This window comes from Schistocerca americana, chromosome 4, assembly GCF_021461395.2.
Source record: "Schistocerca americana isolate TAMUIC-IGC-003095 chromosome 4, iqSchAmer2.1, whole genome shotgun sequence".
Classification (NCBI taxonomy): Eukaryota; Metazoa; Arthropoda; class Insecta; order Orthoptera; family Acrididae; genus Schistocerca; species Schistocerca americana.
The window spans coordinates 345216554-345234931 of record NC_060122.1 but is presented as its reverse complement, the minus strand read 5'-3'; the positions used below and the strand labels follow the sequence as shown (position 1 = coordinate 345234931).

At 37.1% G+C, this 18378-nt stretch overlaps 1 protein-coding gene across 1 annotated transcript in view; it reads left to right on the top strand.

The window, feature by feature from the left end:
- LOC124613475 (dynein axonemal heavy chain 6-like) overlaps positions 1 to 18378 on the top strand; it is a 984594-nt gene that overhangs the window by 97187 nt on the left and 869029 nt on the right. Inside the window, exons 37-46 of the mRNA XM_047142181.1 lie at positions 1823 to 2006; positions 6208 to 6358; positions 6793 to 6949; positions 14484 to 14611; positions 15338 to 15461; positions 15555 to 15618; positions 15899 to 15908; positions 16088 to 16257; positions 16324 to 16393; positions 16445 to 16542. Coding sequence (XP_046998137.1) covers positions 1823 to 2006; positions 6208 to 6358; positions 6793 to 6949; positions 14484 to 14611; positions 15338 to 15461; positions 15555 to 15618; positions 15899 to 15908; positions 16088 to 16257; positions 16324 to 16393; positions 16445 to 16542 — 1156 coding nt within the window. The remainder of the gene's footprint in view (positions 1 to 1822; positions 2007 to 6207; positions 6359 to 6792; positions 6950 to 14483; positions 14612 to 15337; positions 15462 to 15554; positions 15619 to 15898; positions 15909 to 16087; positions 16258 to 16323; positions 16394 to 16444; positions 16543 to 18378) is intronic.

The window sequence follows — 18378 nt, the reverse complement described above, 5'->3', positions numbered from 1 at the left end:
AACTGCACAGAGTGACAAAATACAAGCAGCTGCTACAGAACACAACTGTGTGCTTACTCGCAGCACTGCAACATAAAGAGTCGCGCGGGGTGCCGACAACACCCCAAGGCACATTGTTGCGTGTTTTCTTGGAACATGCACTTCCATTGTAGATTCTGTTGTTACTCAAAGCTTTCATATTACGTCCTAGAAAGGTACCAAAGAACATGACGTTATATTCCTATCCAGTACCAGTATGTAACAATCCATCGATAAGAATAACTGGTATGTTCTGAACACCCCGCATGACTGCTTGAGGGTTAAACTTGAGAATTATTGCATTGGATCCACTGGAATATTTTTGAATCCTGTAGCCTGAACTTGGCTCCAAGTGATTTCTACCTACTTCTGTACATGAAAAAAGGGCTTAGCCCCTAAAGCTTTGACTCTGCTGCAGAGCTCGAAGATGTTGTCATGATCTGAGAGCGATGGGAAAAACCCACTGGCTAAAATGGAAATTGGTATTTATGTTCTGAATGACTGGTATTTTTTGCTATTTTTAATGTCTCACTTACAACAGGGGTTTTCATTCTTTGCTAACAACTGGGTAAAAAAAGGCAAATAAATTTACTCTTAACTGCAGTGCTAAAATGATTGCTTTTTAAATGAAACTTTTTTTTTTTAAAAAAATGAGTGATGTTATTCATACAGAATTCATTGCTTTGAAATATTGGGTTATTATAGAAATTGTGAAAACCAAACAGTACTATTTTAATAATAACACTAGTTAGAACTAGCATGAAACACAAGACTTAAGAATCGATACAGCATTGTAGAGACAATAATGTGCTTGTTCCCATGTGACATGGTGTATTACATAGTACATATATACATGCAGTATGCAAGATTTGTCCCACTTGGTGTGTGTGGTAGAATCTTACTGTCATCCCTGAATATTGATTGTATCGCAGAATCGTACAGATTTTATATGTGCACTTTATTTACCAGTAATATAGATTGACAGTGAGTTCTGAAATCTATCATGAGACATCAGTAAAACAAAGATGAACCAGTTGTAATATGTGCTATGGTCTCTTGACTAGCAGTGTCTTTTATTCAAGTAACAGTGCTAGCACAGTCCACCTTTTAAACTTGAGAATTATTGCATTGGATCCACTGGAATATTTTTGAATCCTGTAGCCTGAACTTGGCTTCAAGTGATTTCTTCCTATTTCTGTACATGAAAAACGCACTTAGCCCATAAAGCTTTGACCCTGCTGTAGAGCCCCAAGATGTTGTCATGATCTGAGAGGGACAGGAAAAACCCACTGTCTTAAATGGAAATTGGCATTTAAATTATGAATGACTGGTATTTTTTGCTATATTTAAGGCCTCACTTATAACAGGGGTTGTTATTCTTTGCTGACAACTGGGCAAAGAAGGGCAAATAAATTTGCCCTAACTGCAATGCTAAAAATTTTTGCTTTTTAAATAAAACTTTTTTTTAAAAAAATGAATGATGTTTATTGATACAGTATTCATTGCTTTGAAATATTGTGTTATATCAGAAATTGGGAAAAACAGTGAGTACTATTTTAATAACAACACCTACAGTTAGAAATAGCAGAACACACATGACTTAAGAATTGATACAGCGTTGTAGAGACAATAACGTGCCTTTCATGCCGTTATGTAGTGCACTATTCTGTGTTCAAAATTACTTTAACAAAAAGTTTATACTGGTAACTTTTTTTTTTCAAAGTTCTGATTCAAAATAGCTAATTGTACAGTAATATTTCCATATATGAGAAATTAAGTCATATTTTTAAAATGTATTTTACAGGCCCATGATATGTGGAAAAGCAGAAGGACGACTCTGTGGTACAGGACCTGAAATTGATGTCATCCTGAAAGAAGACAAACATCGTCTTGATATTCGCACAAATATTATATTAAGCATTCATAACAATTTTGAAGCAATTAATAAATATATTCAGAGATTTCAGTTTATTAGAGAATTTCACACTGTTAACACAGCAACTGACATGGAATCTATAACTAATGAAACAGGTTATTGCTGCACGTTACTTGAATATAGACAGATTATTACTTGCTGTCACTTAAATAAAGAAATTTTTTATTTCACTTTAATTTTATTAGTTACTAAATGAAATGTGTCCAGTTTTCTCAAGAGATTTATACACAGTTTATGATATTCTTCCTTTCTTTTTATTCTGTTTGTTCACTAGAGTTATATTGGTTAATTATATCTGGATGCCTATACATATATCATATAGGCCTCTGAATTATTGAACACAGCAATTATAAATCGAGTTACATCCTTTGTGGTATCTGCATGCATTTTGTACAATATATGGAGTTGGCATTTCATATGGCATCATGTTAACCTTCTTCTGTTCTGTAATAATGAACTACTGTATGTGTAAGGACATCACTGCAGAAGTTCATTTGGCTTTCAGAAACTCAGTATAACTAAGCAACTCCAATGAGAACATTAATTTCCTTCTAAGATGTATCATCGACTGCACCTCTGGCATCATCAATGGCTGCTTACAAGCAGTGAACTAGATTTCTGGCAGCAGCTCTGAAAAATAGGAGGGTCATTCAGTACTTAAAGAGACAAATTGGTCTGCAGAAAAAAGCATTTATTTTTGCAAAACAATAGTTTTTCTACTTTTCAACATTTTAACGTTTATGCAATTGTTCCAACGGGCTACAAACTTTTTTATTCCATCTGCAAAGAACTCTTTATCTTGATGTTTGAACCTATTTCCCACAAACTTTTTCACGTTCTCATTGTCCTGGAACCTCTTCCCACATAATGCCTTCTTCAGTGCACCAGGTGCTATATCAGGACTGTAAGGGGGATGAGGCAGTACTTCTCAGCCCATTTTGTTTATGGTTTCACGGGTTAGTTGAGCAGTATGAGGATGTGCATTGTCTTGCTGGAGAATCACATCTCTCCTCTGAGATCCACGATGTGTCTCTCCCATGGCTGGCTTGACCTTGTTTAAAAGCCAATCCAATCCGAGTAATATTGGCTGTGCATTGTATGCACCTCTTCGAGATAATTACACGAAACTGGATCTTCAGCACCCCAGAACACTGTCAACACGACGTTTCCTGCTGATGCTTCAGTTTTGAATTTTTTCTTGACAGGTGGGTTGGTGAGCTTCCACTCCATGCTTTATCTTTTTGATTCTGGCTCATAATCGTGAACCCAAATTTTCATCACAAGTCAAAATTTTGTTGAGGAAGTGCTCACCTTCTCGTTCATAATGTTCCTTTAGCTCTGTGCACGCTATCAACCTTGTTTCCTTGCGTAGCTGCATCAATTCCTTTGGGACCCACCTCGTTAATGTTTTGCAGTACTTCAGCTTGTCACAGATGATGTTATGAGCTGTACCAGTACTAACTTGGACCTTATCAACTATCATTTCCACAGTTACACGGTGGTCAGCACGAATAATGTCATGAATTCTACTTTCAAGTGAGGGAGTTGAAACTCCAACTGGTCAGCCAGAAGGGCGTTCATCATTCACTGAGTCATGACCAGTTTTGAGCTGCTTGTAAAAATTTGCACAATTCATACAACCTTCACCACAAACTTTAGACATTCTACAGTATATATTCATTGGTTTCTCGCCTTCACCAAGTAAAAAATGAATAATAGGACATTGTCCAACTAAGCAAAACAATGTTGATACATCAGCTGATCAGGGCTCATCACAGTGATGCCAGCTTAAAGCCATAAAAGTCCCAAACTTGCCCTACTAACAGTTCTTTCCCCAGACCAATTTGTCTCTTTAATTATTGAATGACCCTCATATATTCAGAAAACTGAAGTTGATTTTGGTTGCTGAAGTATACCTATTTTGCTGTGAAGTGTATAATTTACTCACCTGGTCATCTGAATGACAGTTCTTTATTCCACTTGTTGTATATGACAGTTCTTTATTCCACTTATTGTACACTCAGTAGAAGACTTTGCCCTTTTTGTGAAACTTTGTTGTGAAACTGTCTCTGAAGCATGAATGGACTATTTAGTTATGCTAAATTTCATTTTTTGATACAACCACTGAAATTATGAGGAGAATAGCTGGCATCAGTTCTGAAATGATGACTTGAGGCAATCCTCAGAGGCAAAAAACAGAATTGAGTTTTTTGGTAGCACTAGTCTGGTTGTAGAAGTCATGGTGTGGCAAAAGGATATTTACTGTGAACGTCGACAGTGATGAGCCATTGTGTGTTTCAAAAGGGGCCAGTCCATGCTATGTGAATGCATTGCCAAGAGTGCCAGGTCATGTCCCATTGAAAAATTCTTGACACAGCACTGCCCAGTTTCCCATGCAAAACATGGCTATGCAAAGTCATCACTTTGATTTGTTTGTCCATCTCTTGCCACTTGCAATATTTTGCTGTAATGCTGTGGGATATGCTATCTAGTTTGTTCATTTTACATCTGTAACGAAATTATATAGTTTTTGATAGTAAAGCTGTTATGTTGTACAGTGTACATTACTGGCAATTAAAATTACTACACCAAGGTGAAATTCAGATGATAAACTGGTATTCATTGGACAAATATATTAAACTAGAACTGACATGTGATTACATTTTCACGCAGTTTGGGTGCATAGATCCTGAGAAATCAGTGCCCAGAACAACCACCTCTGGCCGTAATAGCGGCCTTGATATGCCTGGGCATTGAGTCAAACAGAGCTTGGATGGCATGTTCAGGTACAGCTGCCCATGCAGCTTCAACAAGATACCACAGTTCATCAAGAGTAGTGACTGGCGTATTGTGACGAGCCAGTTGCTCGGACACCATTGACCAGACGTTTTTAATTGGTGAGAGATCTGGAGAATGTGCTGCCCAGGGCAGCAGTCGAACATTTTCTGTATCCAGAAAGGCCCGTACAGGACTTACAACATGTGGTCGTGTATTATCCTGCTGAAATGTACGGTTTTGCAGTGATTGAATGAAGGGTAGAGCCATGTGTCGTAACACATCTGAAATGTAACGTCCATGCGAACAAGAGGTGACAGAAACGTGCAACCGCTGGCACCCCATACCATCACGCCGGGTGATACACCAGTATGGCGATCACGAATACACGCTCCCAATGTGCATTCACCGCACTCTCACCAAACATGGATGCGATCATCATGATGCTGTAAACAGAACCTGGATTCATCCAAAAAAATGACGTTTGGCATTCGTGCACCCAGGTTCATCATTGAGTACACCATCGCGGGCACTCCTGTCTGTGGTGCAGCGTCACAGGTAGCAGCCATGGTCTCCGAGCCGATAGTCCATGCTGCTGCAAATGTCATCAAACTGTTCGTGCAGATGGTTGTTGTCTTGCAAATGTCCCCATCTGTTGACTCAGGGATCGAGACGTGGCTGCACGATCCGTTACAGCCATGCGGATAAGATGCCTGTAATCTCGACTGTTAGTGATATGAGGTCGTTGGGATCCAGCATGGTGTTTTGTATCACCCTCCTGAACCCACCTATTCCATATTCTGCTCACAGTCGTTGAATCTCGACCAACGCGAGCAGCAGTGTTGCGATACGATAAACTGCAATCGCAATTGGCTACAATCCGACCTTTATCAAAGTCGGAAACGTGATGGTACGAATTTCTCCTCCTTACACTAGGCATCCCAACAATGTTTCACCAGGCAACGCCGGTCAACTGCTGTTTGTGTATGAGAAATCGGTTGGAAACTTTCCTCATGTCAGCACGTTGTAGGTGTCGCCACCGGTGCCAACCTTGTGTGAATGCTATGAAAAGCTAATCATTTGCATATCACAGCATCTTCCTCCTGTCACTTAAATTTTGCATCTGTAGCACATCATCTTTGTGCTGTAGCAATTTTAATGGCCAGTAGTGTATCAGTGAACCAATGGATCTGAGATTGAAGTGTTGATATGAGGCCAAACAATCCAAATGTAGTTTCTTTAGCAAACATAGTGAATTATAATTTCTGTTGCTGGGGCATTTCACTGGTGGGAAAAGTTTCCACAGCTTCTTATTCAGACTGATCTAATTGAACACAATTATCTATATTGATAATTAGAATAAAATGAAGCCCAACATTGTAGTTTTTGTATTGTTCAATCTTGTACATATTTTGCTGGATGCAAATGTGTCAATTTTTTGTGATTAGTGACAATAAAAATAATATTCTGCCTTGCAGATATGTGTGAAACTTGTAACTTATTTTTCTGACTGTAATTTACTTGAGCCTTGCTTAAAATTTTTAACACAAATGCTATGTGGCTCTCCATTGTTGCCCATCTTATGGGCTAAAATTGTGCTGATGCCATATAAAGAAGTGCTAACTTCAAGTGCTATTCATTTGCTTATATCAAAGTTCATAAGATGAGTCTGACTAAGCAAGCATACTGTAATTTCTGAAATGATTGTTTGCATTATGGCACCATTTGAAAGGAATATTTTTATGACCGAGGTGATGCATTGCTGCTGCAATTTGGCCTTTGTTTAGAATAAATCTTACACAGTAAATTGAAAATGGATTGTAATTACTGATTGCTGTTAGGAGAATGTAATTTTCAAATGGTTACCAAATGTTTGGTTATGGGATATATGCACTGAGCATCAGTGACATATTCCAAATATTAAGTTTTTGTATTAAAGAAAGGACATTTTGCAAGATTGAATTTCATTCCTGACTCTATTAAGACTTAAAAAAGGTATTCCAAATTGCTGAAATGTTCTTCCAGTGTCTTTCTAGATACTGTTATGTTGTCCAAATAATTAGAACACCACTGGACATTTGTTGACACTTGTTGTAAAACAACGGTGGCAAAAAGAAGTAGCTGTAGGGCTTCTGAAGGGGAGGCACTGTTACAACTTATAAAAGCCTGCATTTGTGCTGAATACCATGAATTTCTTTGTTTCATTGCCAAGATGAAGTTGTAGGTAAGAATGTACTAAATTGTTTTTGAGAAATAACCTTCCTCTTCCTAATACATCTATTAATTCCTTGGTATGTGGTAGTGGGAATGAACCTGTTACAGTTTGAGCATATACCACAGCTTTGAAATCTGCAAGAGTCTTCTTTTCCTGTTTGCTTTTCCCAGTGATCATCCGAGAAGATGTTCATTGACTTGCTGAAGATAGGGGACAAGGAGCATTACATCAGTAGTGCATGAATAAGTTGAGAATTTGGGTCTGATGGAAGGCATCCTAGGGCTGTCCACACAGTTGCTAAAACCACTGTGCTGGAGTGGCACAGTGGTCAGTGCATCTAGCAGGAGACCTGGGTTCAAATCCCCCTCTGGCACAAAGAACTTTCCCATTGATTTAAATCAATGCCCACTGCCAGCTATTCTCATTAATTCCTGCATGTCTTGATTCACAGTGACTGCAGGATCAAAATGGTATGTGTTCTTTCAGATATGTCCAACAGAACACATTCGGGAGGACGACAGTTCAATCCCGCGTCTGGCCATCCTGATTTAGGTTTTCCGTGATTCCCCTAAATCACTCCCGGCAAATGCCGGGATGGTTCCTTTGAAAGGGCATGGCCGACTTCCTTCCCCATCCTTCCTTAATCCGATGAGACCGATGACCTTGCTGTCTGGTCTCCTTTCCCAAACAACCCAACCCAACCAACCCAACAGAACAGACACCACATGTATAATTAAGGAGAGAACAAGCAATTGATCACTTCATTGCGGATTGATGGGAGACTTGCTAGGGCAGTCCATGTAGCTGCAATGACCATTGTGTGTGTTTGGCAGAGTGGTCAGCATATCTGCCCAGTAAGCAGGAGACTTGGGTTCGAATCGTAATCTGGCACAAATTTTCAACTTTCCTCACAGATTTAAATCAATGCCCACTGCCAGCTAATGTCATTAATCCCTATATGACTCCTGTTTGTTTAAGTTGTGGCTAATTCACCATGAATAGCATGCAGTATAGTATGTGCTCTGTGCAACTTAAGTTTGGCATTCTCTTTAAGTTTAATTTGTGCTTTCAAGTGATTAGCACAACCCAGTGCACCAGTAAACAACTGCTGATATTTGCCACATAATTGTTGAATGCACTTGTGTCAAACATGAGTAGTTACTGCATGTACATTACCTTTAATTCTCAGACTGAACAAATCAAATCAAATAGCATCCAGTTTAGCCTAGTGTTATATTGAACTTTAGTTAGTCTCACTGTGTTGGTCATGTTTTTGTATTTTGCTTGAGTGTGCATGTCCCTTGAGCAGAAATTCTTTCCCCGTCATAAGTTGTGAGATACAGTTTTGATTGCTGAAGTTTTGGGTGTCCTAATTTTTTGTATGTTTACTGATCAGTAAAGTAACTGAAGTACTAGTAACTGGGTGCAGTCTTACATTTTAATTGATATTTTTTCTTAAAGTACTGATCAGTAAAGTAACTGAAGTACTAGTAACTGGGTGCAGTCTTACATTTTAATTGATATTTTTTCTTAAAGTAATGAAAAATATGTGGTGGTTTCTTTGAATCTGAGTGTCGGTACTCTTTCCTGAAAGACGATTATGCTTTGAATCACGGTTGAGTGCATTATGTGATTTAGCCTCTCTGGGGAGAATTGACTTTCCAAATTTCAATATTGTGCATCACAGATTTCTATTCCGTTTAGACTGAATTCAGGAAGGATGACTGTCTTTGAATTCTGATTGTGATATCTTGTTTATTTTCATTTTCTGAAAGTGAATCTTATGTGGAACTAAAACCACTTTAGGGTTCTTCTATAAGCACACTTGCTGATTGTGTCCGTTTTTGTGATGAAGTCAGCATTCTGCTTTGTAGAAAAAGCAATATTTTCAGCTATTCATTATCAACCACTTAGCGCATGACTTCAGCATGCTAGGGCTGTCGTGCCATCTCAGTTGTGCTCTGAATTGTTTATGCTAATGACAGTGAGTGACATGAACTGTTCGTGACTTGAATTTCCATGTAGAATACTTAGCTACAACTTTGATTAGGGAAAATCTAACTCCACAAAGTCACATAGAAATTTTCACAGGCAAAGACTGTGGTGCTTTAAGATATCTACCCTCATTCTATTGCCAGTTATACACTGTGTGATCAAAAGTGCCCAGACCCCTACTACTGGACATTAATACAGTGTGTGTGCACTATTCACCTTTATGAGAGCTTTAACTCTACTGGAGTCACTGTCAATGAGGTTTCTGAACGTCTTTTGAGAAACTATAACCTATTCTTCCTCAAGAGCCAAAAACCAGAGAAGGAAGCAATGTTGTATGCTTTAGTCTGGAGAAAGGTGATGTCATCACTCATCCCAAACGTGTTCCACTGGCTTCATGTTGGGAATCTGGGCAGACAAGTCCATTTCAATTGTCATGTGTCATGCTGGTACAATCATCACCCCGGGAGGGGGGTGGGGGTGGGGGGGTGGGGGGGGGGGAGAAGGGGGGGGGGTATTAAATAAACAGACTGGTCATTACTTTTTGTTATGTCATTAATAAAAAGACTCTTACATTGTCTGTGTATTATTTACACCTACCTCTGCCTTTTCCAGGAGCCTGAAAACTATTTCTGTGGTCAGTCACAAAGCGATGGAGAACATACTGACCATAAATTCCAGTCTGCAAGTCCACATTACTCATTGTGTTCACCGAAAGATTATTTTGCTACCTGCAATTTACTCAATAGGATCAGTAACAATGTCTATAAATAAAAGTTTTGAGTTTTAATGGATGGATATATTCGGTTTACATGCACAAAATATAATAATATTCCTGATAATAAAAATGTCCCAATTGGAAACAGCACTATTAACAGTTCAGAGGTGACCTCAACAGGAAATTCCAAGTAAAATGGTTTGTCATCTTGACTTCACCAAAGTTGATTGCTCACCTTAAATGTGGAAAATATTCTCACCACTTACCACACAGTTTCTCAACATTATGGGCAGCACTTCCGTGAAATCTAAGTGATCTGGGGTGGTGTTCAGTCCTCATGAGTTCACTTCCTACTTTTACTGAAAACACTTTTAGCAGGTGCCTAGCTCTGACATCATCTGAGGCACAGCACATGCAGGCATTTGACTGACATGGAAAGACTGATATCTTGATGTGAAGGGTCTCTTTCATTGCCTCTCTGGCTGTAAATGTATATATGGGCACAGTGGACTACCAAACAGAACATCTGCTATCACCACCATAAGCAGAGGTAGCAGCATCTAAATGGCTCCTTTCTTCAGACATGTATCAATTAAAATCATTTAATAATTTTCAATCTTCTTAATTTTTTTATAATTAATAGTTAAGTTTGCTTTAGCTAATAAAAAGTTTTTTGCAATAATTTCTTGAAACTTGGTACAGCTGTATTATTTAATGAATGTAATCAAGTACTGTAATTAGTACTTTTTATCACAAATACAAATGACACTTAATCTATGATGGAGAAGGACGTTTTCATTTGAAATTTGATTTTTAGCAAATGATTTAAAAACTAATAGAGGTAGCTTATTGATGTCACAGATATAAGGTTTTTACATCAGACTGAGGATATATACAAATTTTCATCTTTTTTGGTTCAATATTTAGCACTTTCAGTTTTCTGTAAAAATGCCTATTTTGACCAAAATATTGCTGTGATCATGTTGAAACTTTGTAACTCTTGATTGTGACATACTTTTTCACATTCTAAACAATTCTTAGCTTTCTAGCTTCATTATTTAGTGCCACGTATTTTTTCTTAAATTCTTATATTTAGTTAAACATTTACATTTAATCATTCAGTTGTAATGTTAACATTAATGTACTGAAGCATACACTGACAAAGTTCGGAAAAGTTATTTTAATTTTTAATTTCACTCTCAGATTATGATGCAGTTCTTTTTGTATGCTAAGCACAGGCGTTTTATGATGATGTGGTACTAGTAGTATTAAACTGACGTAAGCCCCGGCACACTCACTCACCTCTGCACCTCTTGCAGTGATACAATATTTGTTTGACCTTATCACCTCCTATTTATTTTTGTGAAAAATTTTATTTTTTGATAGAATTAAATTTTAGAAACAAGTGATGTTACTGTAGCTGACTGATACCCACAGAATTAACCATATGCATATAAACACAGAAAAACATTGTAAAGTGAGCTTTCCTTACAAATCATGTACATAAAATAACATAGAAACATGAATTAAAATTTTTGATTCTTATAGAATTAATTTTGTGATTTAGAATTTTCAGTCTTTACATGAAAGAGAAACATACAAAAGCATTTTTCTTTTCATTATTCACTCATTTAACCACAACCGTAGGCACTGTGGCATTTCTCCTTATGAACCACTTTCACTAACACATTTAAGGCAGAGGGTGGGAAGTATCTATGGTTTGATGTCTTACTTGGCATTATTACAAAAAGGGAAAAGGCACTGCGGTTTGTGTCCTTGCTTTCTTCTCCAATAAAGCTTGTAGGTTGCTTCTCATAAAGCCTCCATGTCCCTCAGAAACAGGTAACATACCCCAAGCTTCTGTTCTCAGGTTACATCTAAGGGAGGAAAAAACATATTCTATATTCCATTTTCTGTTATTAGGTTTTTGAAAATGATTACTTGCACTATCCATCTCCATTAAACTGCGATGTTACTCTAGCTCACTTTCACTAGTTACCTCATTATTAAGATTGAATAATGAACTTTTCAATTTTTTTAACCATGACTATTATACTCTGAAAATCAACTTGGGTTTTTAGAATAGGCACATTTTGGACTAGTTTTGCAATTTACTTCATTACATTGTTAGCTGCTTTACTTACAAAATTGAGTAGCCTCTGTAAGCTCTATCTTCATGTAGCTTAGTTATCATATGGATTAATATGTTCAAGAAGTTATTCATTCAACAGCAGTTACTTTGCTTTATTACACACATAATTAAAAAGTTTTTTTTATTATAACATACCAGTACTCTACAATCTGCATTTCTTAACCCCCTTGTGTGTGTGTGTGTGTGTGTGTGTTGTTTTCTGTATGTGTTAATACTTACCTAACAATTGACCATCTGCCTTGAGCAAGATTATGCACTTCTTAACCAGTTTATGAGATTTGAAGGAATTACATATGAATTTTCCACCATTTTGCTGTATATGTCAGCCTACTGATTTCATTTATTCTATTTCTCCCTATTTTCATTTATCCATGTATTTCACTTTCCTACATATTTTGATGCATCGTTCTCATTTTTATCTTTGTCGGCCTACTGACCTTATTATTTACATATATTTTTGGTGTGATCCTCACACCACTTTCACACATCTCCTTTAATTAATATCAGAATGCTTTGGATTGCCTCTGGTGGCATCATACTATTACCCTTTCTTAGCTACAGACAACCTTACTTCCAACACGACAGTTGTTAATTTATGCAGAGATTTTTTTCAGTTTTTAAGAAATTTCAGCTTCAATTACTTCTCTTAACAAAAAGTATCTGTATTCTGTTGTCACTAATCCTTTTTGTGGATCTTATTTATTATTTATTTACTTCAGTCATTATTTTTCTATCACTGGTGCTCATAAGTTACACATTATTATTTTAACATTAGAATTTACATTTGCGAGCTACCTCTCATATATTCTTAAAAATATTCATTTGGATATATTCATTTCTGGAAATCATTCTTACTAACTAGGAAGATTTTACAAACTAATAGCATATGTACAACATGAAGGCATATATTCCTTACTGACTATAGATAGAACAGAAGAAGGGAATGAGAGCTGAAAGGGAAATACAGTTTTATCCAGCTGGGATCACACACTATACCAAACTGTATATCCACCAAAGAGTTGCAGACCCCTTACAGAATCTAATTACTGTTGATTTTGAAAGGCTTCAGATCTACAATATGCTCAATGACACCCCATGCCAACCTATCCTGAATTTCTCTCTTAACAGCTTACTTTCTTACAATATGTATCTGATTACGTTTCTTGAAAAATACCTGCCCAGACTTTACATTCAAACACCATACATACCCTTTAACTTCTCGATGTGTATTTGAGAATACATTGAGTGGTTAATACTTCCCTTAAATCTGCCCTCTGTTTCTCAGAAATTTTATTTTTTGACTATGCTTTAGCCTGTATCTCTTCCAGGACATAGTTCTCTTCTGCATTAGCATTTTGCACAGTACTCCCAAATTCAGTATCTTCTTCCAAGTTTCCCTTATTCCTCATTACTCTAATAGGCAGTTCCCCTGCTTGATTATTACTGTCCACATAATTTCCAATGAAAGTCTCTGTAATCACTTGAGAATCTGGTAAAGTTAGTATCAAGTGGATCTGATCACAGTCAATTTTTCCTTGATATTTCCTTAAAGGATCTCTATCAATCAACATTTTGAGACTTAACCTGAACACAATTGAAGAAGGATGATCTCTTATTATGTTATTATTATGTTACCTATACCAATTGGTATAAAAGCTTTTAGCTGTACTGGTCTAGAAACTTTTTCTGTAGCACCTATTGTTCTTAAACCACTTACTTCTATGACCATTAACTCATTCTTATTATGAATAGAATCAAAAAGTGCTTGGGGCAAAGCGCTTGTTTCACTGCTGCTATCAAGAAGACAATGCACTGTTACTCTTGATATGTTAGTTTTTATAATAGGGCGAGTTATTCTAGTTTGAACATGTTCCTCACAAATGTCTTCTAATAAATTCTTTTCAATCTGTTTCCAGCTAAAGTATTTCATTCAGTTGCAAGTACATTTACACTTAGATTCACAGGGTCATCAACCTCTACAATTGCAACTGCCTTTTCAGCCAATTTAAAATCAGAGCACTCGATGACTTCCTGTGCTTTCATTTGCTGCACATAGCTAAACTACTCTCTACCTCTGAGAGGCTGTGTCCCTGCTCAACATTGCTATTTATAATCCTGTTGTCTGCTCTTAAGTTTTCTGACAAGTTAATACAGCAAATAGGTTCCCTGACCTCATTATTATTGCTACCCTCGTCATCTAACAACTCCTCCTCCTCAAAACCTAGCAAAACTATTTCCTCTACCAGAATTTTAACATTCAGATTGCTATTATCGTCAAAGATATAAACCTTTACTTCATCTTCATGCTTATCAGATTCGAACCTGTTAATTTGATCCTCCCAGCACTTTTAATTTTCCTTCTTGTCCCATTTTTCTAATGTGCCCAAAATGCTGTAAACTAGATAATGAGAGTGGTTTAGCATATTACTGGTACTTTCTGTTCCTATTTCATCATCTCTGTCATTGGTTTGAGTGTGCTGACTGACTCTGGTCCATGTTTTTGTTACTGGCTGTGTTACAGTTTGTGCCTGGTGAGAGTCAGTTTCTTTGTAGATGGGACTTAGTTTCCCATACACAGCCTAATGTGTTTATTCAAGTCAGAATCAGATTGGTTAGCATTGTGCTCTCATCTTGTCCCAGTGGCATATTATTTATATTTCTGCCTTTGCCATATTAGTTATTGCAAAAACATGGTGGCTGCCTACCTCATCTTCCTCTACCGTAGCTTTGGCAATGATAATTACATAATGTATTATGAACTTCCATACTCCCAACATTCGTGTTCCCATTACTATTATTTCGGTTGTTTGTATAACTGTTAGAGGAACTATTATTATTCTGCACATGCTCCTCAGCAGCAGCTACTCTTTCTACTCATTCCAGATACTCAATGAACCTATCCACATTATCTATAGGTGCAAAATGATTCTTTTCTACCAATATCAAGGCAGCTTACCTTCTAGCCCCGTGATCTTCATTTCCAGTTTCATTTTTTCAGTCAGATGTGACAGCTGTGAAACCCACTTTCTAGAAAACTCTTCAACTGATTGACAATCTGGAGTAAATTTTTACCAATCCAAAATTTTCTCAAAACATTGTTCTGTTTGTTGGAGACCAGTTCTCATTCCGAAATGCAATTTTAAATTGAGGAAGTGTTTTGCATCTTATATCAGCTGACTATCACAAAGCATCTCCTGACAAATGACTTCTGATGAAAGAAATTTTCTCATGTTCTGATCATGCATTTGGCAAAACACCCTCAAAATCATTCCACAGCTCTAATTGGTAAATTTGTTTGTCTGGATCAAAATGTAAAAATTGACAACGTCTGATAAAAGCTGTAACAATTGAAGCAACATACTGTATTGCAAGATCTGGCAGACATTACTCTATTTTCTATGTTAATAAAATTAGTATTTAGTTCTTCTACTTGTAGTTCAACTGTTTCCACTCTGCCAGAAATATTTTTATCAACATCCTCACATAATTTTTCACAGTCAGATTTTACTGTTTTAATATACTTCTGACAAGCATTTACTTTATCAGTTGCCTCTCTAAACCAATTAGAGCAAAGTTTGGATTCATTGCCTGTTCTTTCTGACAACCTCCCTTCCATACAATCATCTGCATCTTTTAAATCTTTACAACTTCATCAGTTTTGATTTTGAATATACAGTGCAATTTATTTAGCAGTTGCCATACTCTGACTTGCAGAACATTATGATTAGAATGCATTTTGTAATTCAAGCTATTCAGTCATGAGATCATTTCATCCTTCAGTTCTTTATGATGTGGTTCAAGTATTGAAAACAGTATTTGCATCCAATTTGGTGCCTCTACCTTGCCACTTGGCCTTTCAGCCAGGTGGCTGAATTTCAGAAATATTGAACTCAGTTTCATTATCTGATAACTCTAATAATTCTACTTCTTCTATTTTGACTTCAACTTCAATTATATCATCATCAGAAAATGGTTCTAACTAAGCTGTAACAGTGAAATTTACCTCCGCTTGTACTTTTGACAAATCACCCTCAGATTTTGGATTTATTACTTTGACTGAACAATTCTAATTAATTTCAATTTGTAATTCAGAGGATTCATTGTAAGTGACTGGTTCCATGTTAACTTTCAAAATATCTTCATCATTATATTCCATTTTTAATAGCAGAAATTAAGAAATGCTTTAAATATTTTTGACTTGTTGTGTTTGCTTGACTTCGACAAGTGATGCCAGCATGATGTATCAACAAATGTGATCCGAGGCATTGTGACGTAATGCAGGCAGCAGCAGCAATTATGGTTGTGAGGATGGTGGCAATATTGCCTACTGCAGTAGCTCAAGGGAGGGCTGGGTACTAGTGAGCACAGGCAGTAACTTGCAGGTCCATCTACTCCATGATGATGCACTGTCACTGTCTTCTTCTAATCTCAGCAGCAGATGTAGCCATAATGTAATGTCATCTACTTACCTCCTTCTGTTACGTTCAAGATTACTGTGGCAAACATTCTCAATTTAGTTTCCACATTCACGAGGAAATCTTAACAGTGTTCACACACTGGTTTTGGCATATTTCACTGTGGTATCCTGTTAGTGCCTACCAAGTTCCCTGTTTTGTACTAATCACTTTCACATTTCAGTTTCCCGGCTGATGCACCATATGTGGGGTGGAAAGGAACTGGCCATTACTTTTTGTTATGTCATTAATGAAAAGAGTCTTACATTAACTGTGCATGCTGTACGCCTTCCTTCACCTTTTAAAAGAGCCAGGAAATATTTTTGTGGTCAGCCAGAAAGCAATGGAGAACATTCTGACCATAATTTCCAGTCTGCAAGTCCACATTACTCATTGTGCTCATTGAGAGAAAATGTTCCTACTTGCTATTTACTCAGTGGGATCTGTAACACTGACTATAAATAAAAGTTTTGAGTTTTAACTTATTGATATGTTCAGTAAAAGTTCACAAGCACAAACTATAATAATGTTTATTATAATAGTAATATTGTCCCTATCTGAAACAGCTCTATTAACAGTTCAGAGGTGACCTCAATGGGAAGTTCCAAGTAAAATGGTCTATTTTGCTGACTTCCAACTAAAATGGTCTGTCACCCTGATTTCTAATCACCAAAGTTGATATCTCACCTTAAAAGTGGAAAATAATCTCATCACTTGCCACACAGTTTTGTCAACATTATGCGTGGCACACAAACATTTACTTCCATGAAATGTAAGTGATCCAGGATGGTGTACAGTCCTCATGAGGTCACTTACTACTATTACCAAACCCTTTTTTGATAGAGGCATAAATCTGACGTCATCCTACGCATGGTACATGGACGTGGACTGATTGGTATCTCGGTGTGAGTGTGAATGTGTGTGTGTGTGTGTGTGTGTGTGTGTGTGTGTGTGTGTGTGTGTATCTCTCTCTCTCTCTCTCTCAGGAATCTTGAAGAGGCAGGAAGAAACATTCCACATGGGAAAAATATATTAAAAAAAGATGGTGTGACTTACCAAATGAGAAAGCACTGGTAGATAGACACAATAAAAAAACACACAAACACACACACAAATTTCAAGCTTTCACAACCCATGGTTGCTTCATCAGGAAAGAGGGAAGGAGAGGGAAAGACGAAAGGATGTGGGTTTTACAGGAGAGAGTAAGGAGTCATTCCAATCCCGGGAGTGGAAAGACTTACCTTAGGGGGAAAAAAGGACAGGTATACACTCGTGCGCGCGCACACACACACACACACACACACACACACACACACACACACACACACACATATGTCCATCCGCACATATACAGACACAGGCAGACATATGTCTCTTCCTCCTTTGCCGCCTCTTTCCATCCACATAGCCATCTAAGGACTGTTTTTATAAGCCTCCCCTCGTTTCTTAATGTGTATCAAATCCACTTTTGTTTCCTTCATTTTATTACATATTTGGTCACTCGATCTTCTCAGCACCACTTCATTTTTCACTGTATCCATCCAACTTATTCAATCCAGCCTCCATCATATCCAAATTTCAAAAGTCTCCAACCTTGCTTGTATCTTTCTTTCTCAGTGTTCACATTTCAGCACCATACAAAAGGACATTTTGTTAGCCTTTTCCTTAAACCTTTGTCCATGTTGCTGTAGAAAATTCTCCTTTTCTTATAAAATGACTCTTTCACCATTTCTGTTCTGATTTTAATTTCAGTGCTGCTCTTTCAGTCCATTTCTGTCCTGCTTCCAAGCTGTTTAAAGCTTTGCACATATTCTAATACTTCTCCATACAGCCTTATCTTTAATTTTTAATTTCCGCCCAGTGCCATTACTTTTGTTTCCTTTGTATTTATTTTCATTCCACAAATATTTCCACTATATCCCGTAATTCTCTTTCACCTGTTACTAGGAGGACCATGCCATCTACAAACCTCAAACACTATATTCTTCTTCCTCCTACTTTTACCCGCTTGTCATCTGGTAGGCAGTGACAAATCATAATTTCTAATATTCATTGGAAAGGGTTTAAACATTTTAATATTTCTCCTGGTATCATGTCTGTACCTACTGCTGTCCCATT